At 39.2% G+C, this 26,183-nt stretch overlaps 1 protein-coding gene across 3 annotated transcripts in view; it reads left to right on the forward strand.

Annotated features, from left to right (window-relative positions):
• The first annotated feature begins 2,650 nt into the window (after positions 1-2,650).
• The window catches only part of RASA2 (RAS p21 protein activator 2), a 49,054-nt gene continuing 25,521 nt past the window's right edge, over positions 2,651-26,183 (forward strand). Inside the window, exons 1-5 of one of the 3 annotated variants that reach the window (XM_075158269.1) lie at positions 2,651-2,791; positions 9,465-9,570; positions 15,019-15,122; positions 16,165-16,259; positions 22,771-22,847. In XM_075158269.1, the coding sequence (XP_075014370.1) occupies positions 2,731-2,791; positions 9,465-9,570; positions 15,019-15,122; positions 16,165-16,259; positions 22,771-22,847 (443 nt within the window). In that variant the 5' untranslated portion in view covers positions 2,651-2,730. Of the gene's footprint in view, positions 2,792-9,464; positions 9,571-15,018; positions 15,123-16,164; positions 16,260-16,599; positions 16,673-22,770; positions 22,848-26,183 lie in introns of those variants that run through there. The other 2 variants (XM_075158268.1, XM_075158270.1) reach the window with 2 other exon arrangements.

Raw genomic sequence — 26,183 nt, forward strand, 5'->3', positions numbered from 1 at the left:
TTGTGTATTTTACACACTGTACTTCAAATCTTTTGGGACTACTGTCAAGAAACATAGTTCAGAATGCAAATATCTAATTGCATAAGGAAATATGAAGATACATACAAAATAGAAGATTATGCATATTCAGAGTACTTCCCTCTTCAGCTAGGTGTCACTAGTCTGTAACTTGCATTAAAAATTAAACTTAAGCTAAATTATGCAGGTCATTTTGGGATGGTCCTCAGGAGACATATATAACTAAAGAAAAAAAATTTAGAGGTTTGCTACATATAACAAACACATTTTTCTCTATTTCAAATGCTAATTAAAAAGACAAGTGAACCATCCCAAAGTTTGTGCATTTAAACAAAATGTTAGTCAATCCTCATTTATGACATACCGAAAATTAGAACAAATATACTGAATAATACTGCTGTTTTCTGTGAAATGAGGTAACATGACACAGCTAAACTACAGGCAGAAGCATAAGAAGTAAGCCAGTAAGTGTCATCATCACTTTTATTTGTTCTAAACTTCCTTCCTAATATAGCAATTATCCCTGACAATTCAACACCATGGCTGACATTAAAGGTTGTCTCACAAGAGCCAAGATCCCCCTACTTAAATCCGCATTGTTAAATGAAGAAATCTTTCCCCTAAGTTTGCAAGTTAGCACACCAGTGTTTGTCTTAACTATGTCCTTAGCTGAACAGACCTGCCTGTCATACAGATGCTCCTAAAATGTGTAAGAGAGGCCGAAAATGAACATAATGCAATTGAAACAGTATTCTGAATATAGTATGTTAAACAGGGCACTTTTAAAATAAAATGGAGTGTCGGGAATTAGACAATGGCAAAACTAAAAGTCGCATTGATAATGTAGATTGAGGTCTGTGCTTCGAAGGAAGCTGATGCTAAGTTAAACAGTAAACTCCAACTGTAATCATAACCTTTGAGAGAGTATGGAAGAACTAGAATCACACGATCTAACTTTTAAAATGTTGCAACCCACCGTTTAAGCATACATCATCATTCTCAGAGTGCTGCCCTGCTACGTTTCTCAGATCAAAGCTCTGACTCTGCCCAGGTTAGCCTCAGCTCACCAGCCACCGGTCAGGCAGGGCAGCCAACCTAGATAGGTGACTGTAGATAATCAAATCCTCAATTTGTACTGTAGAGGAACCTCTCATTTCTAACAGGTTAAAATTCAGCTTATGCAAACTCATGTCTTTGTGCAGATTCGGGTATTGCATGTGTACAAATACACCCGTTACTGCCGTGATGAAGCAGCTTATTCCCCACCAACTCCCCGCCTGCCATCTTTAAACACATACCTGTCCTCCCCCAACTGCCATGTGGAGCGCGGGGATGAGGAAGGAACCTCACCGCTGCCGAAGGAGCAGCAGGGGAGAAGTTGGACGCAGGAAAAGCCACCAAGGAACGAGGCACGGCAGTGCTTTACTGTCAGATTATATGGCTCAATGCCGTATCATAGTAATAATGGCAAGATTTGTGCGGGAGAAAGACAAAATGGTCATCAGAGCACCACGGCAGAGGAGTTCAGTTAGAGACAAATGATAGATGCTGGCCTGAAACTTTCCAAACTTCCCTTTGCTTTAACAGAAGGACAGACTGAAGAGGGTTTCTAGGCGAAAAGTGAAGAATCCTAGTCGCCTACTGCTTTATAAAACAGCTTTAGCCCACTGAACTACCTATGTTCTAGGACACGTCAGTCGCTGAAGGCTTTCACCAGACTGTGCCTACAGGCCCGGAGGCTGGCGTACCCTCAGCCCGCGCCCGCCGCGCCGGACACGCTGCCCGCCGCTGACGGCTGGGTGGATTGTGCAGACGAGGAACGACGCCCACCGCCAGCGTGGGACTGGGGCGAGCTCCAGCCGTAAGCAAGACCCCAAGGAGTTTCACATTAGGATCTGCAGCTTCAGGAAATGTCGGTAAAACACACGATGCAAAGGCCCTTTAACTCTTGATGAAGGCGGGCTGCTGCTGCGCTTCATCCGTAGCCTGCCAACACCTTCGGGTGCCTTAGGGCTCCGGTGAGCGAAGCGCTGCCCGCTGCAGCGCGCAGGCAGCCGCGGCACCCGCGCTCTCAGGCAGCGCTGGACGCTGAACCGTTTCCTACTTGTTTGATGGCATTTCTTAGGCGGCCAAACAGGCAAGCGTAAACAAGTGACAGCAGAGGAGGATTCAACAGACGCCACCGCGGGCTTTCCGCGGCGACAGGCACTCAGCACACCAGAAATCAAAGCAACCGGCTCCGTCACTCGTTTCAGCCGTTTAATGCGATGAACGTTAGTGTGGTAAATGCAAGCGTTGAACGCGCCTCGCAGCTGCAGCCCCTGTAAGGGACACACAAAGGAGCAGGGCAGTCAGGGCAGGCTGCGGGAGCGGCCGAGACCACCGGGCACCGACCGAAGCGCAGGCGGAACAGCAAGACGCCGCCGGCGGGAGCTGCCCGGGCCTGAGCCCGCGCCCGCGCCGCCGCCGCCGGCAGCCGCAGCAAGGGCGGAACCGCCGCGCAAGGGCCTGCTGGGAGACGGGCGCCAGCGCGCATGCGCCCCGCCGCCCCCCGCCCCGCTTCGGTCTCTGGTGCCCCCCGAGGGCGGCGGCCAGCGGGGGCGGAGCAGCAGCGGCGGCGCGGGGCGGCTCGCGGGCGTGCGGCGGGGCCGGGCCGGGCCGCTCCCTTCCCCCCGCGGCGCACTGCACTGCGCAGGCGGCGGCGCTGGCGCGATGGCGGCCGGGGACGGCGGCGACGAGGTGCGGGTGCTGCAGAACCTCCGGGGGAAGATCTGTAAGTGCGGCGCTGCGGCCGGGGCGGGCTGCGGCGGGGCTGGGCTGGGCGAGCGCCCGGGCGCCCGGGGCCGCCGCGCTCCGGTGCCCGCTCCTGCCCCTGGCTCCGCGGCGCGGGCCGCCGCCGCTCCCTCTCCTTCCCCGCGGCAGGGCGGGCGGGCGCTCGCCTTGGGGCCGCGGGGGGGGGGGGGCGGCGGCGCTGAGGGGGCAGCAGCTCCTCGCGGCGGAGCCCCTCGGGCCGGGCGACGAGGAGAGCCCGGGGGGGAGCGGGGCCGCGCTGCGGCGGCGCCGGGAAGGGGCTTTGTGGCGGGCGCGGCCGGCACGTGCGGGCGGGGGCGGGCGGGGCCGGGCCGGGGTCTGCGCCGCACCGGGGCCGGGCGGGCGGGAGGGGTGCGGCGGGGCCGTTGGAGCCCCGGAGCGGCTGGGAAGCCACCGTTGCTCCGAGGGTTTCCTTGAGGCAGCGGGCGAGCAGAAATGCCCCCTCCCGCCCAGACCTCGGGCATCGGAGTCTGTTTGTCAAGCCGAAATTGCGAAATTACTGATGTGCGGGAAGTCGGTGGTGGAGGGCCGCTCTGGAAACGGTCATTAATGCTTCTGTTTCTTTGCGTAGCGTGTGTGCGAGCGAGAGGGAGACAGAGAGAGAGGCTGGTGACTTTATTTTGGTGGTTAGGAAGTGCTGACTAAAAATACCTATACATTCAGCAACGTGGGAAACCGAAGGATGAGCTGGGGAGGAGGGGCCGGGGAGGAAAACAGATAGTGCGGTGCGGCTCGGGAGGACTTCAAAGCAAGTAGGAGAAACAGGATGTGCAGCGGCTTCCTGGAGGGGTATCAAAATACATTCACACAATTCAGATGCAGCCCGTTTGTTTCCTTTCTCACGCAGTCGATCGACTTTTTTGAGAATGAAGCGAAACGAGTTGAATTGGGCATGGCGCTGGGGTTGAAAACCGGTTGTGAAAATCTTTTGGAGGATTAGGTTTGGTGGAGGAATGGAGTCGTGTTTGCTTAAGTATCGTCATGCAGTATAGGCTTGAATAGGTCTTCGGTAAATAGAAAACTAGGTCATAAAAATAGGAGACGGCATGAGGTATAGCTGGAGGTACTCTCGCTCCAGTGTTAGTGATAGAGTGATTGCCTGTTGAGCAGACAAGGCTGAATGCACACTTACTGAGATCTTACGTTGTTAGCGATTATCACAGAAATAATACAAGTCAGCTTGCCTTTAAAAAAGAATACTGTTAGTTTTGGGGCTACAGCATTAATTACTGAAACAGACTTATTTATTGACACCATTCTGCTTCCTAACTTTTATCATGAGTTTTTTGTCAACTCTGGACAACACAGCATTCAAGGAGTTTTACATTTTGTGATACTTGAACCTGACAAAAGTTTTCCATTAAAAGACAAAAACCAAAATGTCTCGAGACTGATGTCGAAACTGGTTTTATTGTCCCATTTATGTGTCCTGGATTGAGCCTGCAGTTGTATCGTAACTTTGAATGTTCAATTACCTGGTAAAAGTAACGGTAAACCGAGGACTATGACCTGCTTCCCAGGAAACACATAAAAAGTTGGTTGCCAAAGATGGACCTGTAAGAGCTGTAGGAGCCCATTTGGAAAATGAGTGGAAGTAATAGCTGCAATAAAAGATGTGTCTTGAAACAGTGTCAAAATCACTTTGTAAACCTACTTGTTTCTTCTAACAAAACATTGTTTAAAAAAAAGATGCAAGTTAAATATGCTGTGGAAGCTTGCGAACCCTCAAATCCTTAGATGCTCTTTCGGCTTCTTTGCACAGCACAGACTGTTTTATTTTCACTTCTTGCTAGTATTTTACTAATGTGCTTTTTAGGGGAAAACCCTCTGAATGAACAATAATGGACAAATGTAATAATGTAATCCCCCTGGATCTGGAGGGATTAGCAGTAGCAGACCTCATTTTGGAAAGTTGATGTTCATAGCCTGTAAGAATTCCTTGTAACATGTTTCTTAGAAGTGGAATAGATTTCGGTGCCTAAGCTTTGTCGGCATTTAAACTGCTATAAGGCTTGACACAGACTCATTTTATATGAGAGACCATGGTAGTTTTAATGAGGTAATGTCAGTTCTATGTAATTCCATATGTATAGAAAACATAATCTGCAGTAAATTCTTATTTATACTGTTGGTTTTACAATACACAAATAGGTGGTAAAATCTAAAGTTAGTGATGTTACAGAAATCAGCACAACAGATTTAGAACTGAGGCATGTACTTAAAGGTGGCTTAAGTGGCTGTTACATACCTAGCGGTGAAAAAACAGGGTAGGAACACATTTGCATCCCTGGTACTCTCTCTGTTTTGTGGGATACCAGTGTTTGCAGCCAATCTCCTGCCTCCGGTTTTCGAGTAAGAGGCAAGATGAACTGTTCTTACCAGTTTAAGACCCCACAGTATTTTTTGAAAACGTGCTGGGTTCCATCAGAAATCCACTGAAGGTCTGTCTTTTCTTTATGACCACTCTTGTGTATTGGTGGCTCTATTTTATGTGTCATAGTAACGGCAAAAGTGCTTTACAAAGGTACGTGGATATCATGTAGTTTTAGGCCTATCTCATAGTGTAGTGTTTTAAGCTTTATAACGAGCTTCTGTTTTCATTTTATGACATACAGTAGTACATTTATAGGTGGTAAGTGATTTTAGTTGCTTTGATTTTTTTGGTGTGCTTACTGAAACCTGTCTTTGTGGAGCACTTGGAAAATGTCTCTGTCATCTTCCAGAGCTCATTTGACAAAATTCAGGACACATCCTTTTTCACACTTCTTGCACTGAGTTGTTAACACTGCGTGGTTATCTCGGATTATGCTGCACTTCTGGAGTGGATTTAATTGTTGCTATAGAATATGTTTAGTCCTGTGAAGCGAATACTTTGGAGTTTGTGTGCGTAAACATCTTCTAAATTTCTTTGTTCCGGGTCCCTATCAGAGGATGTACACTAATTGCACACTTTCCCTCCTCAGAGGATATTGTGAATAGCATGTATCTATCCCACCTCCTGCTTTTGCGTAGTTTCTGATGCACTGTTAACAGTGAACAAGCTTTAACTTGATGTTTTCATGTAGCGTCTACATTTAACAAATGATGTGTAGGCAAAGGAGTTGGAGAGAATGGTTGGATTTGGTAGGTTGCTCCGTTGCTGCTATTACTAACTCATAACATTAAAGTAATGTGGAAAGTTTGAATTTATTAAATGTTGTACACCTGAATTCCTATTGCTCTAACACTTGAGTTTTTATTAGTATTGCAGCTTTTCCCTTTTGTTTAGGTTTGATCTAATCTTATTTTAAGTGAGGTTTTATTAGGTATTTATATAGAGAACCTAAAAAATATTTTCTAAATACTTAAAAACCCAAACCAATATGCATAATTGGCCGAAGTGCGGGTTGTTTTGTTTCTGGTTTTTGTTCTTTTTTTTTTTTAATTTACTATTGCTATTTTTTACTGTTTTCCCAAAGTAGCTGCATGGCAATAAAGTAAGTTAGTTTGAAAGTCAGGTAACTAATAGCAATTGTGAACTTCTATCTTTGCAAAATAAAAAGGTTGATGTTTATTATTTTAGTGATGCATTGCATGGTTTCCCTATTGAATTAGGCTACTAAATATGTCATGTGAAAATAATTTCTGGTTTAAGTTAGTCCAGTGACTGAAACTGGTGAATTGATATGGTCAATACAAAATAAATAAGTCTGTTATTGCTGCTGTTTCATCACTTGCACATTTCACCATTTGAACTGCAAGTTTAAGTATCACACTATATAGTTTTAAACAACAGCCTCTGTGAAGAGGCTTGAAATATAGTTCCACAGTTAGATCTAAAATTGGTTTAATTTCTCTCTTCTCTGCAAAACAACTTGGTGTTTCTGACTAACCGTTCATACTACCTACACTTTCTAAACAAACCCTTGGAAAACACTGGGGTACATTTCCGCAATATATTCTCTCACTTCTTACCTTTTTCCTTTGCATCCTTTGAACAGTGAAACATATGCGGTCTTCGGAATTCAGAATTGCGTACTTGATGAATGCGCTAAAAATCTAAACGTTCAAGCAGATACCTGGTGTTGCTCATACTTGATTTTTATGCAACCTTTATAGCCTTAGGTTTTTGAGGAAAAGGTAAGACTTAGTGTAATCAGTCAAAGGCTTGTGCTGCTTTGGACCACTATATGGCTGAAAAGTCTCCCACAATTGCAGATATTAAGAGGTATTTGGAAAGATGTGAAATCTCATGCTCTGGGCTTCACCTTACAAGTGCTCTGAGGTTATTTTTAACTCAGAACTGAGAATCATCCCCCCTGCCTCTCAAAAACCTCAGTAAATTTGTCTGTGCCTTAAAGCTAAACACTTGGGCTACAAAATAAAGGTTTTTATCTCATTAAAAAATCAAAAATTCTATTTCTTCTATTCTCTTGGGTAGAAAGTTTCTTTTAATACTGAAAGACTGCAATACAGTAGACATAAAAATTGTGAGTTATGTAGAAATATTTGATTTTTACTCTTTAAAGAAAACATGAAACTGTAATAATTGTAATTTCCTTTCAAAGTCCACTGTACAGTGCCTTTACAGTGCCGATTAAGTAATGCTATATCTTGAATATTTTATGTAAAAGTAGGATGGTGAAGCTACAGAGTATTAACTGAAAAATAAAGATTCTTATCAGGAACAACTGACACATACAGTTCATGCTTATTAATTACAAACTACAGTATCAGAAGCTCTCTGGGGATTACTAGCCTCTTTCATGAATTTACTTTTGTATTTTCTTTCATATGTTTTATTGAAATAGCTTTTATTTTTTTTTAAGGCAATGTTCAATCATTGATACTTTTCTCGGTTCTTCTGCAATATCTCACTTAAGGGTAATTTTGAGTTTAGTCTCTTTTTGGAGTCTAATGGCATTAAAAACCGGTTCTGTTCATGTCTCTCAATCTGCCAACATTAAGTGTGGTGTTTAAAAATAATCTGTATACTTCCTCCTCTCCCACACCCAAGTTGATGAAAAGCTCATTCATGCTTCTGAGAGCACAAGCTTTAACTGTCGAAGTCACTTATATGTCTGTTCATGCTTTCCATCAGTGTACATATCCCTGACTTGGAAAACATCATGCATGAAGTTCAGTCTCTCCTCCTGTTAAACTGCCACGTTCTCTGCTCAGATACAGTTGTGGCAGCCTTTCCAGTGCCAGGCATTACTTACTTAACTTTCAAGACTGTAATAACCTATTTAACAACAACAAAAAAAAAAGGGTGGGGGGCAGGGAGAGGGAGAAAACAAAATTCTGATTTTACATCTTAACAGCTAGACAATAAAGCATACTCTACCGTGCTTCGTATCTGCAGTTTTTTAAAAAGAAACATATGTATGACACTGCAAATCTAGTTTCAAGCTGTGGTCTTTTCAAGTGGAGGTGATATGTTCTTCAGACATAAGTAATTAAAACGCAATACTTTGATGTAGTTTTCATCCTATTACTTTTTAATACATTATATAAAATGTAGGCAGTGTTGATTCTACATTTCATTGGGAGAGGTATTTCCAGTAGCAGGTAAGGATGAACGCTATTGTAAAAGGTCCTGGTTAAGACCTAGTGCAGATAGCAGTTCTGGTTGCCTGTGTTTAAGGTAACAATTAAAGTGGAACGGGGCAGAGAGTAGGAGCCTCTCGTGTGAGAGAGTACCAAAAAAGCTTGTCCTGTTTCTTTTAGCAGAATAAAAGGTGAAAAGGGTCTGTTTGCTGTCTTCAAAGACATTCAGAGGGGAAGGAAACATCCAGGGGGAAGTAACTGTTTAAGCTAAAGGACAGTGTTGCCGTAAATAAATGTAGATGTCTGCGGCATTCAGATTTTGGAAGAGGTTTCCAATTTGAGCATTGGGAACTGGTTTTAGCTGTAGCTACTTCGAAGTAACCATTTCCGAAAAGGGCTGCCTGATGTCCAGCGTGTTATTGCAGTGGCTGGGACTGAATGCCCAGCAATTCTTTGTATTCCTGTGCTGACGATCATCCTGTCTCATTAGAAACTTCCTTGTCTACTTGTTCTTATCCATGTTGCATTTTGTCAGTAGGTGATTTTCCCCTTCTACTAGACCAAACAGTTAGGAAAAAATAAACAGTACTCGTAGCTGAACCGTTGAAAATATATCAGTCAACTTAAAATGAACGGTTTATTGTGGCAAATGAAATAAAGATTTGATGGGTAAGTTCTTACTAATCAGCTTCCTTTAGCCAAAATATTTGTGGGGAATATAGCGAGTGAACAATAGCTCAGCCAGATGATGTCTTGGTCTTACGACCCAATGCCATATCGCCTCAGGCTGCAAGCTTCGCGGATTTAGGAAGCTAGGCAGGGCCAAGCCCGAGAGGAGACCTCTCGAGGGAGAGGGCAGGTGCGGCGGGAGGTGGTGCTCATCGGTCGGCGCGCTGCCCTCTTCCTGCCGACTCCACTCCACGTGAAGCTGGATGTAGCAATTTCTGTAGACTATTGGATCTTACGAATTGAAAATGGGTATGGAAATGCATGCTAACTGAATGGAGAAGTAAATTTTGGACACACGTTAAAACTGTAAAATTCTTGTGCCTAATATTTTGTGGGTTTTTCCCCCCGATTTTTACAGTCATTTTTTTTATTTACAGATGATGCCAAACACTTAGTACCCAACAAAATGAGAGACTTTTTCTGTACCATAAACTTGGACCAAGAAGAAGTTTTTCGTACACAGGTAGTTGAAAAATCTTTAAGGTAAGCTTATTTTTTAAATGGAGATGATAAGCAAGACTGCCTCAGTTCAGAATAAAATCAAGATATGTATCAATGTGCATGTGCTTTTGCTTGTACCTCTTTAAAATGAGAGCTGACTTGTGGCAACTACTCAGTAATGTTACAGCAACGTGTAAATCGTGAGAGTAGTTGAAAGAAGACAAAATTGAGGCTTGTGAGCAGTACAGTGTTTTTAAAATGAAGCATGCTAAACCATATTTCACTATAACTTTATTCTGTTCCGTTGGGCAGCATAACATTCTTTTTCTTGCCAGGTTGTTTTCAAGGGAAAGAAATCTGCTTGGTGCTTGCTGTCCGTGTCATTTCCTCCTTCTGATGTGCAGTTGGTCTGTATCGGTGGAATTCTGCTTTTAGTGTCTGTCTTGTAAAACCTGTTTCTAGAATGAAGGAGCCGGAACTTTTCCATGTGTAAGAGTTTTGTGTGCTGTGGGATGTCCCCCTGAATAGGCCTCATTCTCTCCTGAAATTCTTGTTTTGGGAGCTGTAACGAGTACTCACGCAGAATGGCTTGCTCTGCCTCCCTGAGCAGCGCTGAGCTGTAGATTCTGCTACATCTTACAGCCTTAAAAACAATCAAACAAAAAAGTCCTGATAACATAGCTGCAGTGGTGTAGGTGCTCTTACGTCCCAAAACTCTTAAGTTCTCTGATGACCCATACTGAAGCATCGTTGCAGAGCAACTCCCCATAAAGTTTCAGTTATCTGGAGGAGACATTAAACCTTCCTATTAAAACGCAGAAAGCCTGTTCAAACTCTTGAAAGTTTTCCTAATTCTGCTTGTTTCCAGTGGTTTTATTGTTAGTGTTTGTTCTTTGAGCTCTCTCTCTAGATGTTTCCAGGTGAGGAACAGCATGCTGCTCATATGGCAAATTTAAATAGGGAATTTTACTTTTTCAAAACATTGTTTTGAAGCCTCCTTATGCTTCTGCGTGAAAAGCAAACACCACATACATGCAATCAGGAACGAATATTTTGCTCATACTCCTGATCTGTAACTGCTGTAGTCAAATCCAGAAAATTTTCAGAATTTAACTGGCTGCAATTGAGATTGATTACCAAAAGAAACTCTGTTGAGTAATCCTTCAGAGAAGAATGTTAGACTGTATTGATAAAGCAGAAACTTAAAATTTCCCTTTCAAATAGACAGTAGTTTGATGGGTAAAAGGGAACCCAACATATCTTTCAAAAAGAAAGACTTTGCGGTTCGATTTTTGACATGTTAATAATGGAAACCCTAAAAGTTACTACTATGCTTAGAAACAAGACCTGTTACAGACGTTTTTATTATGTTCTGTTTAAGAATTATTGAATTTATATACTTTAATCACCTGATAATGAAAGTATTAATTGCATAGTAAAACATCTGATAAAAAAAATCGCCTTAGATTCATCAAAATTTTTTTAAATAGTACTGAAGTTTCAAGTGAAACTTGATTAAATGAAAACAATGCCATTAGTACTTTACAGAGGAAGGAAGAAAAATCTCACTATAACAAAACAACAGTTTGGGGGTGTACACCTCCTCCCCCTCAAATTGAGAATTTTTCAGGTGATATGAAATTACTGTTTCTAAGTTGAGAACACTTTATTAGGAGTTAGAAGTCAGTGTTCTGAATCACTCTTTGCTCATAGATGCCTTTCTGTCTCCACTGACTACATAGGGAACTCCCTCATCCTCTGAATTATGGCTGCGTTAAGTTAGATTCGCAGTGTGAGTAGGGTTCCATACAAACTGATGAAATGTAATAAAATAAGTCATCCTCTATTAGCAGCGACCAGAGTTGAATGCTTACACTTGATTACTGGTGTGTATGCAGTTATGAAGGCTGACACTTGTTCCAGAAACTTAATTATACCATGTTGTTGCTTGTTATTGTGTTAAAGTAGAATACCGTACTAACCTAGAGGTACTGGAAGGGAAGATGAAAGCTCTAATCTCTTATTAGTCTGAAAACTTTATAAATTGCTTTTCACTAAGGTGTAGTACAGTATAATTTTAGTCATAAATACAACTTTGAATTTAATCGTTTTGTTTTATATTATTTGCTTGCTTTTTCTTACGCACGTAATTCACAGTCTGTTTTTGTCACTGTATTCTGGGTTGCAAATTTATACTAGCTGTAATCTAAATTGTATTGTACAAATATCCGCTGGTTAATCATCTGTGGAAGTAATTATCACTAGAATTAAAATTATCTTTGACTACAGTGATTGAAAACTAATGAAGAAATGTATTTTTAAAATGTGCAAATAGGTTTGGGCTTCCACCAGCACTGGGACTATTGTTAGAGTGCAGATGTGAAGCAAATGATTTTTCAAAGTTAGAAAAACATGAATTAATATGAAGTGAAAGAAGGCTATTTTGACTAATGACTCAAGAAATGTTTCCTGACATGGTGTGGGATTTCTGTGGGTTCTGAAGAAAGAAAATTTTTTTCCCTTGGAAAGTTTAAAGAACATCCGTGAGGCTCCTCAAATATCTATGGGCAAATATGAGGAATTGGGGATGGGAGGGGTTGTGGTATGTGTGTGTTGCATTTTTTTGTTCAAACTAAACTCAGTTGGTTTTTTTTTTCTTCAAACTGGACTTTGTGTGAATGCAAGGTTATAGCAAAAATTAATTCTCTTGTTGATATAATTGTTGCTTTTATCAAACGACAGATCTAGGGGCATTGGTCAGTTTTTGTTATAGAACTGCCAGTTTAATGTAACAAGGAAGGGAAGAGCAAAGGAGTATGTCACACATTTAAATTTAATCTTCTGTATTACTGTAATCCAGTTCTTCCTGTATGACAGTCTGGTCTTCCTTTGAATTAGCACTATCTTCTAATTTTGTACCCGTCACAGTCTTTAAAGTTCTTGCATCAAAGTCACAAATGAAAGTACTAAACTGACTGAATCCCTGAGGAACAGGTTGAGTAAGTTCTCCATTTTAATTATTCCTCATTGGTATAACCTATTGTACCCCTTCAGCCAGTTCTGTATCCACCTAAGAATTTCTTTACTAGTCCTTTGTATTCTCCATCTTAAATTTTCTCTCTGTGCCTCATGCTTTGCTAAAGAATAATCAACAACTGATTCATAAGGCAGTGGTGTTAATCTAGGTAAGGAAAAATGTATCAACATGAATAAAACAATGCACAACCTTCTCTTTATGCTCATACTATTGACCTGCTCTTTCTTGCCGAATCTGAGACTTCATGTAATGTTGAGATCAAAATAATGATTGTTAGTGGCTGATAATTTTTTGGTGGGACGGGGGGATATAGTTGTGAAGTTTGCTCTCTTTAGCCGTAGGATATGGCTGCTAAATAGGTTTTTGGAAGTCTCTGCTAATAGTCTCCATCCCAGACTAATTATCTGATTATAATTGGATGCACAGGGTTATATAGATCCAGCAAGAATAGGGACTTAGCAGTTAGCGATACACAGTTGTTGATGTACATTGTGGTCTAGTGTTCCTCTTAGGGTGCCTGACTGAAGCCGAGTTGTAGCAGAGTTTCCCTGATGCCAGTGCCAGCTAGTTCACCCACTGTTCACTCTTTCCGCTCTAATATCTCTTTGTTGGTACTGCTGCAACTATTATTTGTGTAGCTGTTAGGGGAGCCATGTCACGGAATTGACCTAAGTTTAAAACAAGCCTTTGTTTCATCTTTTTTGGTCTGAGTTATTGTGTCAATACAATTAAAATGAGCAGCAAAGATAATAAGGAAATTGAGGCTCCTTACGGCTGCACTGCTGCTAAAGGTAATGCTCATGAATGTATACCTTTAGTGGTGTTGCTGACAAGAAGAACCTAGCCCTCAAAATCAAAGCTGGATTTGTTGGCTTTGAAATAATTAAAAAAAAAAAAAAAAAGGCGGGGAGCTGAAAAACCACAAGCAAATTTTTCAACTGAGAATTCTTAAATTATTTTTCAGTGTAGTCGAAAGGCTAATACTGATTTGTCTGCTCTGAAGCCTATGGTAAAAGGTCTATGTTTGAACAAAAGGAACATTTTCAGTTGTGAAATTCCTCATAATGAATTCCTGCGGTTAAAGCTCTTGTTTCTAAAAATCAAGTCTAGAAATCTGGAATACTAGATTTTTCACCTATGTTCTTTCCCACTTTTTAAGTTAGTTATCAGCTCTTCTCTTATTTTTAACTTATTTGATGAACCATTGGTCCTTAAGCATTTGGTGTTTTTTCTGTAATTATTTTGGAGGGAAGAGAGTAGGGATGATACCCCCTATTCTTCCTGATATCCTTTTGGGTAGGTAATACTCTGAACTGATTGTTCCAAACATAAGCACATTTGTATTAGTTTAATAAAGTATTGTAACAATACAGTGTACAGAAAGGTACTTTACTGGGAAACAAAAAAACCCACTTTGTTTCTGGGTTTGGTATAACTGTCGTCACAGTACTTTTCTGTAAAAAGAAAGCAGAGGCTAAAATTAGTTTCGTGAAGCTGAACACCTTTCCTTGGTGATGTTAATACATTGTAATTGAAAGTATTTTAAGAATTCAGTAGTTTCAAAATAGCAGGGTTTTTTTTGTGGATGCACTTGATTTTCAGAATTCACAACTTGCAGTGACACAAATATCACTGTGGTTTTGTTCAGTCTTTTGAAATACAGCGTTCTGACTACTGGCTATGGTTGCATCAATAAGTACTCCTTAAGTTTAATGGAAGTATAAATTCCTTGAGTGGAGATACCAGCACATGGTATGAAATATGTCTAACATAGAGGACAGAGAGTCTTTTTACGTAGAGGGCTGTGCAAATGGCAGTTAAGTAGGGTGAACTGTAAACATTATATTGGACTTCATTAGGTGGAGAAATGTGGTGACCATTTCAGCATGCGGGAGAACGTGTATTTGAGATTAACATTTCTCTTTTTCACTGTTCTGTTTTATAGTTGCTAATGCTTATGGCGTCTTTTTACATCTTTACGTCTTTGAGCATCACATTTGACACAGAAGTTAGAGCTAAACAAATGTCAGTTAATGAAGTAATTCATAAATGGTGGTTTAATGTAATTTAATCGTGTACTGAATGAAAAAAGAGAAACATAAAACTTGTGAGTGTCTCAGGAAGTCATTTGGGGTGGGTAGAGAACCAACGAGAATAATTTCAAGACAGAAAAATAGAATTGAAATTGCAGAGGACACACCACTTTGTGTGTGCGCTCTGATTTTTTTTTTCTTTTTTTTGAACATGCATAAGGCATTCTCATGAAGTTTTAACTTTCAGTGTTATTGTATGTTCTTGTAATGAAATGGTTGTGGATGGCTTTGATGATAGAAAAGTATAGTGCTAAAGGCCAAGGTCTGGGACTGCAGTAAAAATGTAGCATTTTAATGTTTGTCTCCTGTATAAATTACATAAAGTGTTCTTCTATTTTAACTTTCAGTCTTTCTTTTCAGCCCTTATTTTGGGGAAGAGTTTTACTTTGAGATTCCAAGAACATTCCAGTGGTTGTCCTTCTACATTTATGATAAGAGTGTTCTACAAAAAGACCTGCGTATAGGTAAGTTCTGGGATACTGTTGACATCTTGCATAACATTTGGTTGTTTTCAGTATCATTCTCTGTAGTATTAAGGGTACAATTATCAAAGTGATATATTTTTCAAAACACAGTGTATAGTGCACTTAAACTAAATGTTCTTTTAAAGTTTGAAAAGCAGGATTTTGTTTCCTTGTTTTATTATAGTATACTAAAATATGTTTACTTTTTAGGCTAATAGGGCATTTTATAGTCTTACGATTTTTTTTTTAAATTCGACTTGTTTTTTCTCCACTTCTGATTCATTGGAATATTTTAATAATTGTCTCTACTTGTAGGTCTTTAAAGAATTAATTGTGGAATAATTCCACAATAATTGCAGTTGTGGAATAATTCTTAAAGCTATAGATAATTTTTTTAACTGTCAGTGCAACCTGTAACTTAGTGACTTATAAGGCATTTTGCAGCAACTTATGTAGCTTAGGTGAAAAATTACAGGAGGTGGATTTTTTTTTTTTCCCCCTCACTGCATAATGGCTCTATTGCAGCTGCTATTTGGATATAGTTGCTATAAAACTCTTAACAGTGTGCTGTGGAAGAAGCCTTCACATTACTTGAATTGAGGAAGGAAATAATTTGCACCAGGATGCTAGATAATTTGGTATAATAACAGCTTTGCAAATAGCAATCAGAAGAGTAAAAGGCATCTGCCTTCAGTTTCCTATTTAAACATTCTTCAAAACCGTTACTGTTCTCTCAAATGTTTATTATGTTATTTCCAGCCACAAGTGTGTTCTTTATTTTACCTAATCTTGTTATTAGTGATATCCAAGATAACATATCGTAATTAACTTAATTTGGCTTTACATAAACTATTTTTCTACTTTACTTATGCTTCATGTTCCTTGTTTCCATGAGCTTTTCATATAGCATCATAAGCTTAAAAAAAAAAAACACTAAAAGAAAGAGTTTAAACAAAAATCAAACTTCAAATCTATTTAAATATTTGTCCTATTCAGATGAAAGTGATATTTATGCTTATCTCTCCCTGCCCCCCTTCCCCAGGAAAGGTGTCAATCAAAAAAGAAGATTTATGCAACTACACAGGAAAAGAGAACTGGTTTATGCTTCAACCTGTTGATTCTAATTCAGAGGTTCAGGTAACGATTAAATTGCACATTTACATTTTCTAAATTAAATATAGATAAGTGCGTGTAATGGTAGAAGTTTATATTGAGCTGTAGCTGATAGAGGTTAGAATCTGTCTAATTCTTGTGAGACAGTTGTGTCTTTCAGCTTGGTTAGAGAATGATGCATATTCTACACTTCTAAACTGGCTGTATTGTTCTTCATGATACTTAGAACTGGCAGAAGGCTTGAAGCAACTGTTTGGGAAACATTTTAAGAGTATTTTGATCTCTTAAAAATCTTTGCAAGAGGAGCTATATACTTGAGACAGGTGAATGATTTAGGAGGCTACTGAATCTTTTTTTTTTTTAGTTTTGGTGTTATCTGAGATGATGACTGATTATGTGACATGAAATGGTTAAAGTCTGCAAAACTGGAGGTACTTGTGCTGTGGTCATTTATCTTATTTTGAAATACTTTCTGCATTCAGAAAGTATCAAATAACTTGCACTTCATAGTTGTATTTTGGTCTGTGGTTTAACTTCTGACAGGATTGTTCTAGTAATATGTAAAAATGAGATGGCTCTAGAAGTTGTAGCAATTCTCTTTTTGGTTTGAGGAAGAAAACAGAACAGCATTCTTGAGCATCTCTTAGCCTTGTTGCTGTGACAACTAATTTATTAGATTTTAATAGTTTTTTCAGATTTTCCTGAGGGCGAGTGTCTTGGATTTGGCAGTGTTTGTATTTTTCTGGTAACTTGGAAGTCCCTCTGGGTAGGGAGAATCCCGTCTACTTTTACAAGAGGTGAATGTGCACAGAATTCTCAAAAAAAAGACATGTTATTTTCCAGGATTAATCATCTATGAGCCGTAAATTTAGCATGCAGCTGTCGGGTATATAGGAGGGCATGTGGTTGCTTTACATGAAGATAGATTTTCAAAACATCTGAATACTGCTTTCTCTTATCTGTTGAAAATCAGTCCTCGTTCAGTTAGGATAGAATGTAATAGAATAGTTCAGTTGGAAGGGACCTACAGATCATCTAGTCCAACTGCAAGTTGTCTCATTCTTCCAATTCTTCCATCTAATCACTCTGAATATTCTAGAAAGTCCTTTCCAGGTATAAACTGAAATGCAGTTTTTGCTTTGACTTAAATATTGTCATGCTTGCTGTGTTTCTTCTAAGTCATAAAAATGTATTGGATGAAAGATTACTTTTTGCCATAATACTACATGAGTAAGTATGAAAATTCAATTATAGTATTCCATTAATAGAATTTAGAAATTTCTTACAGATTAGAAATAAAAAGTTTTAAATTTTCCATGGCTTTGTAGCTCACAGTGGAATGTAAGCTCTTATTGATACTTTTCTGTGGCTGGGACATGTGTAAAGCACTCTCCTGCATGACACTTCCATTAAAGGATGACCTTTTCTGCTAGGGTGTGTGCTCCTCATGTTAATCTTCCCTTGAGTTAGGGCATTTGGGTAGGTTCTCCTCTGTCCTGCTTCCTTTCTCCATGAAACTTGTAAGAGCAGAGCTGAGACCAGTTCCCATTTGACAGATTTGGCTGAAATCTTGTTGGTTTGGATGTGCCATACTATACTGAAATGTATTCCTAGGAGATTCCCAAGATTATTGGTGGGACATGGCTGAAAATAGCAGGCTTTCACATAGTGTACGTGCAGAAAAAGTACACGAATGTTTATAAAGCTAGATAACGGTTTGGGGAAAAAAAATTGTTTTCAGGTGTGCTCTCCTCCTTACAGCACTATACATGTAGTTGACACTTTTTCCTCTGGTTCCCTCCATGTGAGCATTTTCCAGAATTTATGATGGGTGCAAGATGGCTTATAAGTATTTTGTGTTCCCTGGCTATATGCAGGACACATGGCAGTTTGCTTGGTTGGGGTTTTGATTTCTTTTTTTCCTTAAATCTTCACTTGTTTCAAGAAAATTGTACTTTCTGTGTACCAGTGATTTCTCATACAGGCTAACTTTGGTATAATGAGCAGCCTGTATACCAGGCACTTTAGTGGTGGAGGTACATATTGAATATTGCGGTATACAGCTTGTAGGTGTACAATATCCATACCAAGTCATAAGTGCTTTGGCACTGGCTGTCATCATCTTTACTAATAAGCATATCCTGGATTTTTTTTTTCTTTACAGTTCATCAGTTCTTATAGTTTGTATGGGAAGTTGTCAGTTCTACCATGGTAGGACAAATGAAGGTATCCCTGGAAGACATTTGAGTTCATTAATAACTTTGACAGTTTCTAGAAAGGCTTAGAAGTATATTAAATGTAACATTTTGTCTTCTGTGGAATTACCAAGAATTAAACTTGCCGATTCCTACAAAATAAAACTGAACCGGGAGGTGGGGAAATAAACAGACCAGTCACTTTCTAAAACGACCTTACTTATAATAAATTTAGGCCTTCTCTAGGGTCACAATCCACTCCTAACGCAGAAGCTGTAGACCAGTTGTTTTCTGTTCTGGTTCCACAGCTCTGTACATACAGGTAATCTGAAGTGGAGGTGATTAAAAGTTCAGCAGAGTAAAAGCACTATGTGCTTCAGTTAATATAAGTTTTTGGTGAAAGAAGGGTGATGGGTATTTCCTTTCAAGTGTGTATGAGAGGAGAGCGGCCTCTCCCCAGCCGTTGGAAGTGTGTAAAAATTACTTTGATTTTTAGAAAGCATCTGCTCTGTGTTTTGATCTTAGCTGTTTTTTTGTCTTGCTGCTGGTTACAATATTATGAATGGATATTCATCCTGTTTTCTTAAAACTTTTTCCTTTGTCCACTAGTTCTTGAAAAGTATACATGAATGTGGGAATACTAAGCAAATAAAGTAGCATGTGAAAAGTCGAGTGGAACAGACCACATTTAACTGCAGCTAGCGCAAACTTTTTTTTTTTAAAAAAAAAAAAAAATCTTCACATTTACTAAAATGCATATAACCTCAGCGTGGTAATAAAATTCTTAGGATTGCTTGCCTCTCCCCCCCCTTTTTTTTTTCTTAAATCTTCATTTAGCTGGTTTGAAATGAGGTCATATTGTTAAACATACCCTTGGTCTTTGTTATTCATAGCAAGAAATGTTTTGTAGAGATTTGATCTATACTTGCAAAATACATTGATAAGGTCAAAATCTTTCACACACTTCTAAGGTTTTTGAAGGTAACTTTAACATTCGCTGTTCTCTTTCTTAAAATTGATAGGATTTATAATTATTGAAGTAAGGTACTCCTAATAGATTCCCCTGGTGTTCATGTAGAATGTGTAAATTTGGAAAAAATGGAGATGGAGCCTCAAGCCAGCTTGTAGATTCCTGGTGGCTCAGATGTCTAACCCCAGGAAAGAAGGAAGGTCTGGGTAAAGTAAACCTCGCGGCGTTATCCGAGTTGAACAGATATTCCTAGTACTACGGAACTATCGGCCATTGTATCGTGCTAGGAGCTCAGTGCAGTAGACAGTAAGATGTAGTACATTTCAGGTATATGTTTGCTCTAATTCAGAATGGGAAAGCTGGAAAAAAGCTGATGGAAGCTGATAGAACCTGTATCTGCTCTGTAGAGATGTTTGTGCAGTAAGCCCATAGAATTAACAATTTGGGCGGTACTAAGTGTGGGAATATTATGTAATTTGTGCAGTATTCTAGAGCCCCAGTTTTACTTTCCATGTGCCGCAAGGACTTTAGTTTACCAAAGATGCTTCTGAGTGAATAACCTGTGTTATTTTAGGTTCTTTTTTTTTTTTAATTAAAGTTCTCTAACTTTTGGCTTAGAGTTTTTTTTCTTCTACTTAGATGTTGACATAGTGTTATTGGCATAAAGATGATCTTTCTTATTCTTATAAACTCAATAGTTCAGTTGTGATACTTGTTCTATTGAGTTGGGGGAAGTGGAAGGAAGAGGACAGAGAGTTCAAGAGAAATACTGTGTAATCTAGAGCTTCTGACATTGAGGGAAGAACTGGAAAATAACTGTTAGTGTTTCTAACTCTGTTTAAACCCCACCACCACCCTCAATAACTTTTCCAAGCGTAGACTACCCTTCAGACAAAAGAATATGCATCTCCTCCTCTTGAATTTAAAGGAGAGAAGGTTTTATGAAGGAAGCTAACACTGTCAAATGTTACTTTGTGGTACACTTGGAATAGTAGTGCGATTCTGTATATAGAATGTGGGCACAGTATATAAGCACCTGTTGGCGTAAATATTTAAAATACAGTTGCTGGCCCAGTTTCCACTTAAGAGCTTTAGAAAACTAGAAAACTTGTATTTATCATAGATACTTGTAATATTTCATAATGTGGAAATGACCAAAATATCGAAACTGGGGGGAGAAAAAACCTCTTAAAATACAATGTTAAAATGCAGTAGCAATTCTAAAAACAAAACTGTGTAACTAAATTGTTTTTGTAGTTCTGAAGTTTAGGTTGGTGATTTGGACACTCTGGTTTTGGCTTCTTTGTTACTATGTGAATCTTGGCCACGTAATCAACAGCTCCATCTTCCTCTAGTCAGTATCTGAAAATGGATTGTTAATCCATTTGTAAAGTTAAAATGGTGCCCACCTGCCTTTGAACAACCCTGCGATTTACAGATGAAAAGTGCGTTCACATGAAGGGCGCTGCTTATTTATGTATAAGAATGGCTGATTTCTCTTTGTGTTTTGAACTAAAACCAATCTGTACAACGACATTTAAAACCTGGTTGCGTGTTATGTCAAAAGTTCTGATATAGATCTGCAGATCAGCCACTTAGGAAACCATCGCGCTGCTCTCAACAAACAAAACAACAAAAATGTACCTGAAACTCTCCATGCGTCAGGGAAGTATTTACTTAGAGCCATGTTATTGTAGCCAGCACGGTGCTGAGTTTTGAACAAACTACATCTACAGATAGTTCTCAGGAGCTCTATTTTACTCCTGCTGATCAGTGTAGAACACATGATTTGTGTTTGTTTTTTTTAAAAAGCAAAAGGAAGATGTTTAGACCATGCACAAGGTCTGCCTACTAAAACTAGTTAAGTCAGCTATTACAATAAATACTACTAATGTTGTCTTTTTGTTTGTCATTCAAAAACTTTGCCTTGTAAGGCTGTTAGCATGCTTCTCAGTATCCTGTTTTTATCCTGTAAATCTATTTTTGTAATTGTGTTTCTCTGCTTGACAAATATTTTCTTAATGTACCTGTGTTCCAATCCGTGTAGTAACAGTTTGCAAAACACTTGGCAGGCATCCCAAAATAGTTACGTTTAAAACTTCCTTATAAAAGAAACTTCACTTCTCCTCCTGTGTGACGTACAGAGAGAGAGAAACACAGCCCTTGCCCCAGGGGATTTACAATAAAAACATTTCAGTTTTATGTCAAAACGTAAGTGCTATAGAAATGTGTGCAAGGTCAGCTAAAGGTTTTACTTCCATCTTAGTGTTGTACAGCAAAACTGTAGTTCAAATTATAGCTTGCTTCCTTTGCCACACTTGAAAATTACCTTCCAGGTCCCTTCCCTAAGAATCATATTGACGGGTAGACCAGTGTCATCTGATGTTCCATTTAACAGACAGACAAATTCCAAGAATACTAAGGAGAACAAGGTTTAGAGGAAAGACTGTGTCAGTGTCTCATTATCTTGGATGTGAAAGCCAGCACAAATAGCCAGGCGTGGAAAGGAGTAGCAGTATGGTTCAGGCAGTAGATGTTTGGAGCAGGGTTATAGTACCAAATTTTGGTCGTCCCAAGAAGGCTGCATATCACGGAGCCTTTTATTGAGAGGGTAGAGTAGGCTGGCCCTTGCTGAGTTCTGAAGTTAATCCATGCTGTTCCATCATTTATGGGTTCTTTTTCTTAATATATCTTACCATGTCAGAAAAGGAAAAGGAGGAAGCCGGGTTTAGCAGTTATTGCCACCTTTTCCTCTCCTTTAGGTTGTGTGTACTGTTCCATGAGGACATCAGCAGACTTCATAAGATAGCTGAAAGCTACACTGGGATGCATAATAAATTTCTAAATGACCTTCAGTCTGGTGGGATGGACAGGATTTCACAGATGGATATTAAATGTTACTGGTTATGGCTACTGCATACTAGTCTACTTTTCTAAATATACCTAACTGCTTTCAGAGTCCAAGGTCACTTTAGAACTTTCTCCTGAAATGCTCATAAATTCACTGTCAGTTTGTTCAAGGGTTCGTCCTGTGCTTAGGACAAAAAAGCTGAGAGGGACTTTGCTCTTGGTACTTCCTCATGCTGGAAAAAATATTTTTGTGTGTGTGTTAAATCTCTGGAGACTTGACCAATTCATGTGCTGGCTGCAGTTGAGGATAATGTTTTTCTTTATCATTATCTCTCCAAGTTCAAACGCATTCATCATACTCTACTTGCAGGATACGTGCTTTAGAATAGATATTTGCTTGAAGTGGATATATTGGAATTACCTTAAATAGCTTCTAACTGTAAACTGTATTGTTGTTCTAATTACTACTTTTAAAATAAAGGCTTTTAAAACTATTTGTGTTTCTCTCTTGTTTTTTCAGGGAAAAGTTCACCTTGAATTAAAACTGAATGAACTGATAACAGATAATGGATCTGTGTGCCAGCAACTAGTAGTACAGTAAGAAAATAAATTAATCCTTGAATATTTAGTTGTTTGTTAGAACATTATGTGATTTGTCTCTCTTAATGCTGAATGCCTGCACATCCTGGTACCCATAACATTTTTCTTTTTATATGACTTTCCTCGGAGCCTATCTTGCTGAGGGAATGGGTATATGCTTAGGGAACTCCTGCAGAAGTTTTTCACGACTGCTCATCTCTGTTGGTCCCAAAGCACTTGCTTTTATTAGGACTCAGCATGGCTATCTGGTATCATTAGTTCAGTGCCTTGTAATTCCAATGGGGCGTGGTGAGAAAGCTAGGAATGCCCGCTGCAGCTGACAGCCAGAACTTGCAGTACTGCTGTTACTGACAGAATTGAGCTGCTAGGGGTGGTGTTGGGAACAGCATGAAACTTTTTCAGTAGTAATATTTTGGTTTGGTATGTGAAAATCCACTTTTAGTTTTGCTTCAGAATTACTTTCTCGTAGTTAACCATGATAAGGAATGTTTGTAGAAAAACAAAGTACAGGAGTTGCTGTTTTGGAGCAGCATAACGTTGCCACATTTCTGTAAAATTTCTTAGCAACAACTTAAGGAGTTTTCATCTACCAAACTTAATTTTGACTCCAAAACGTGTGACTCCAAGTGTAAAGACGTTACAGCATGTCAAAGAGCCTCACAGAAAACAGTAAACTTTTGGTATATGTTATTTCAAAAAAGACAAATTTCACTAATATTGAAGAAAAAGCACAGAATGAGACATATTGGAAGATACTAACCAGTCTGTACTCTTGTATTGTTACTCTTAGAGCTGTGTTTGATAGTGATCCGATGTGATGGCTTTGGGAGTCTGAATATACAGGTTGCAGACGTTAGTCACAGAAGACCAAATTGTACATGTACTCGTCATTCTGTTTCTTTTTATTCATTATTAAGCAATACATTTAAGGCCAGAAATTGGCAAGAAGCTAATGCAAATACAGCTATAAAAAAATGTTTTGACACTATCATAAAAAGTTTGTCTGATAAAGGCATACGAGAAGATACCAGTCTCTCTAGAAACTAATCCTATCCTTTATTTTGGAAGAAGTCTGACAACCTTCTGTGTTACTTGCCTGTGGGAGACTGCTTTCATTGAAAACACCAGTGGAAACCAATGACTTGAAGAGACTCACAAGAGATTGACAGCATTCTCTTGAGACTCTTCTTTACCGTCTCGGCATGAGTAAGGTTCAGGAGAACAAGCCAGTCTTCCTGCCGTTTTCTATTTTCAGTGCTTCAGGAGGAAATAAAGGCTTTTCTGCACTTGTCTCCTAACAGGTTGTGGGACAGGCCATGTGAAGAAAAGGGTACAGACAAGGGGCTTATAAAGACTAAGGGGAAATTAAGATTAAAAACTCAAAATGTAGTAAGATTCTTTAATTTTGCTTTCCAACATTGTTCATTAACTTATATTTTTATTCAGAGTGTGAGGTTTTTTTGTTGTTTGTTTTTTTTTTTTAAATCTTCTCTGAGAATCTAGTATGAAGGAAAGGTTGTATTGCAAAACTGTGAGGGGAGGAAACGGTGCGTGGTCTTCCGTTTGTCTCAGTGACTTGATGTTCAGATCCGCTCCAGGGAGCAGGGGGAGACTATTACACTATCAGTTTTGCTAATGTAATTTTCATTATGAAGTTTAAGTTACATTCTTTCTGTCTTAGTCAACTATCTAAACCAAGATGAGCAGTTTAGTTGTAGCAAGACCTGGCAAAATAATCTCTTTGCTTTTGTGTTACTTGGTATGAAAAGGGAAGCTAGTTCTGTGATAGAACTAAGCCAGTGAAACTGGTAATGCTTTAGTGGGTATTGTAGGCTGATAATTCAGGTAAGATATGGAAACTTGCTGTACATCCATGTATATTTATAACTTAAAGATAATTCTGAATGTGTTTCTACTTGTATAACGGGTGGCAGCATGGTTCATTGGGAGTCGTGCTGCTCTTATTTCTGTATCCCACTTGCAGCACAAGGCAGAATTAGAACAGCTTTTCCCCCACGGACTATTCACCACCAAAAGCTGGCTGGAGCTTTATGACTTTGTGTTTTATTCCCAACTTAACTTTCTGATAGATTTTTTTAAAAAATTTATTTTTTTATATATCCATGCACTTTTGTCTAAGTTAAATTATTTTTTTTAATTTTTAAAATATGTTTGGAGTTTTTGTATGATGAAGAAAAGTTGCTTTAGAAAGTTACTGTTGCAGATTGCAGTTTTGAGTAGGAAGTGGGTTACTCACTGTGCCCTCTCTTAGGATCTCTTTATGACAGAGATAAATGATCAAAAGGAAACCAAGGTTCTCTCGTGGTTGCTGTACTCACCCACTCACTGACATGTGGGAGAGGACTGTGCGTTAAACGCTGCAGTATTACATCAGTACTTTTGTCTTCATCTGAGATTAAGAAATGCACTAGAGTTCCTTAAACTAAAAATGTTTACTAGTATTTTATCACGCATGCTGATAGCCTTGAAATAATTGGCTGTATAAGTAATATATTGTACATAAATATATTTTTGGATGTACATGTGAGAGTATGAGAAATAAGAAATCTCTTACTGGATATAGCATTACAGAAATGGATGAGGGCACTTTTGAGACCCTTTTGATCTTAAATCATGAGGAACTTACAGAAAACACATGTGAGATTCTTTGCCAGAAAATTTCAACTCTTTAGAAGTCTGCTTATTTTGTAAATTTCCGAGGATAATTAGTCAGTGATGCACCTTCTGCTATGTTTTGTTAGTCACCAGGCCCTGAGAAGTCATTGTATTAGTAACTCCTTTAAAAAAGCTGAAAGATAGGAAGTAGCAGAGCTGTGATTGAGTGAATAAGGCAAAGAGTCGGCATATATGTGTATTTCTATCCCTGCCTCTTCTTGATCTGTCCAAAACTGAAAAAGTATTGGCCAAAGAAAAAAAAAAAGGGAAAAAAATTTCTTAAAATACAGGCTATAATACTTGCCTTTCAGAGCCGTGTTTTACTTCATGTCCGAATTAATGGTCTCTCAATGTAATGAGACAGGGAAGCTTTTAAACCTTCACCAGTTACATTTTTTGTAGAATAAGAGAATTCTAGATACTTGTGCTGGCTTCTGTGCATAGGTAAGTTTCTAATGGATTTCCACCATGTATTCCCAGTCCAGAAGGTCTACAAAGATGAAAAATAGTAGCTATAACTTTCACAACACAAGATTAAAGATCGTGTTAAGCGCACAGACAATAGCAAGTAATTCAAGGGCTGTGATTCTGAGCATTATCTAGAATCCCCCGTCACCTTTTTGTTTGTGGATGAACCAAAGCGATAGGATTCGACCT

The sequence above is a fragment of the Calonectris borealis genome, chromosome 9, assembly GCF_964195595.1.
Source record: "Calonectris borealis chromosome 9, bCalBor7.hap1.2, whole genome shotgun sequence".
NCBI lineage: Eukaryota > Metazoa > Chordata > Aves > Procellariiformes > Procellariidae > Calonectris > Calonectris borealis.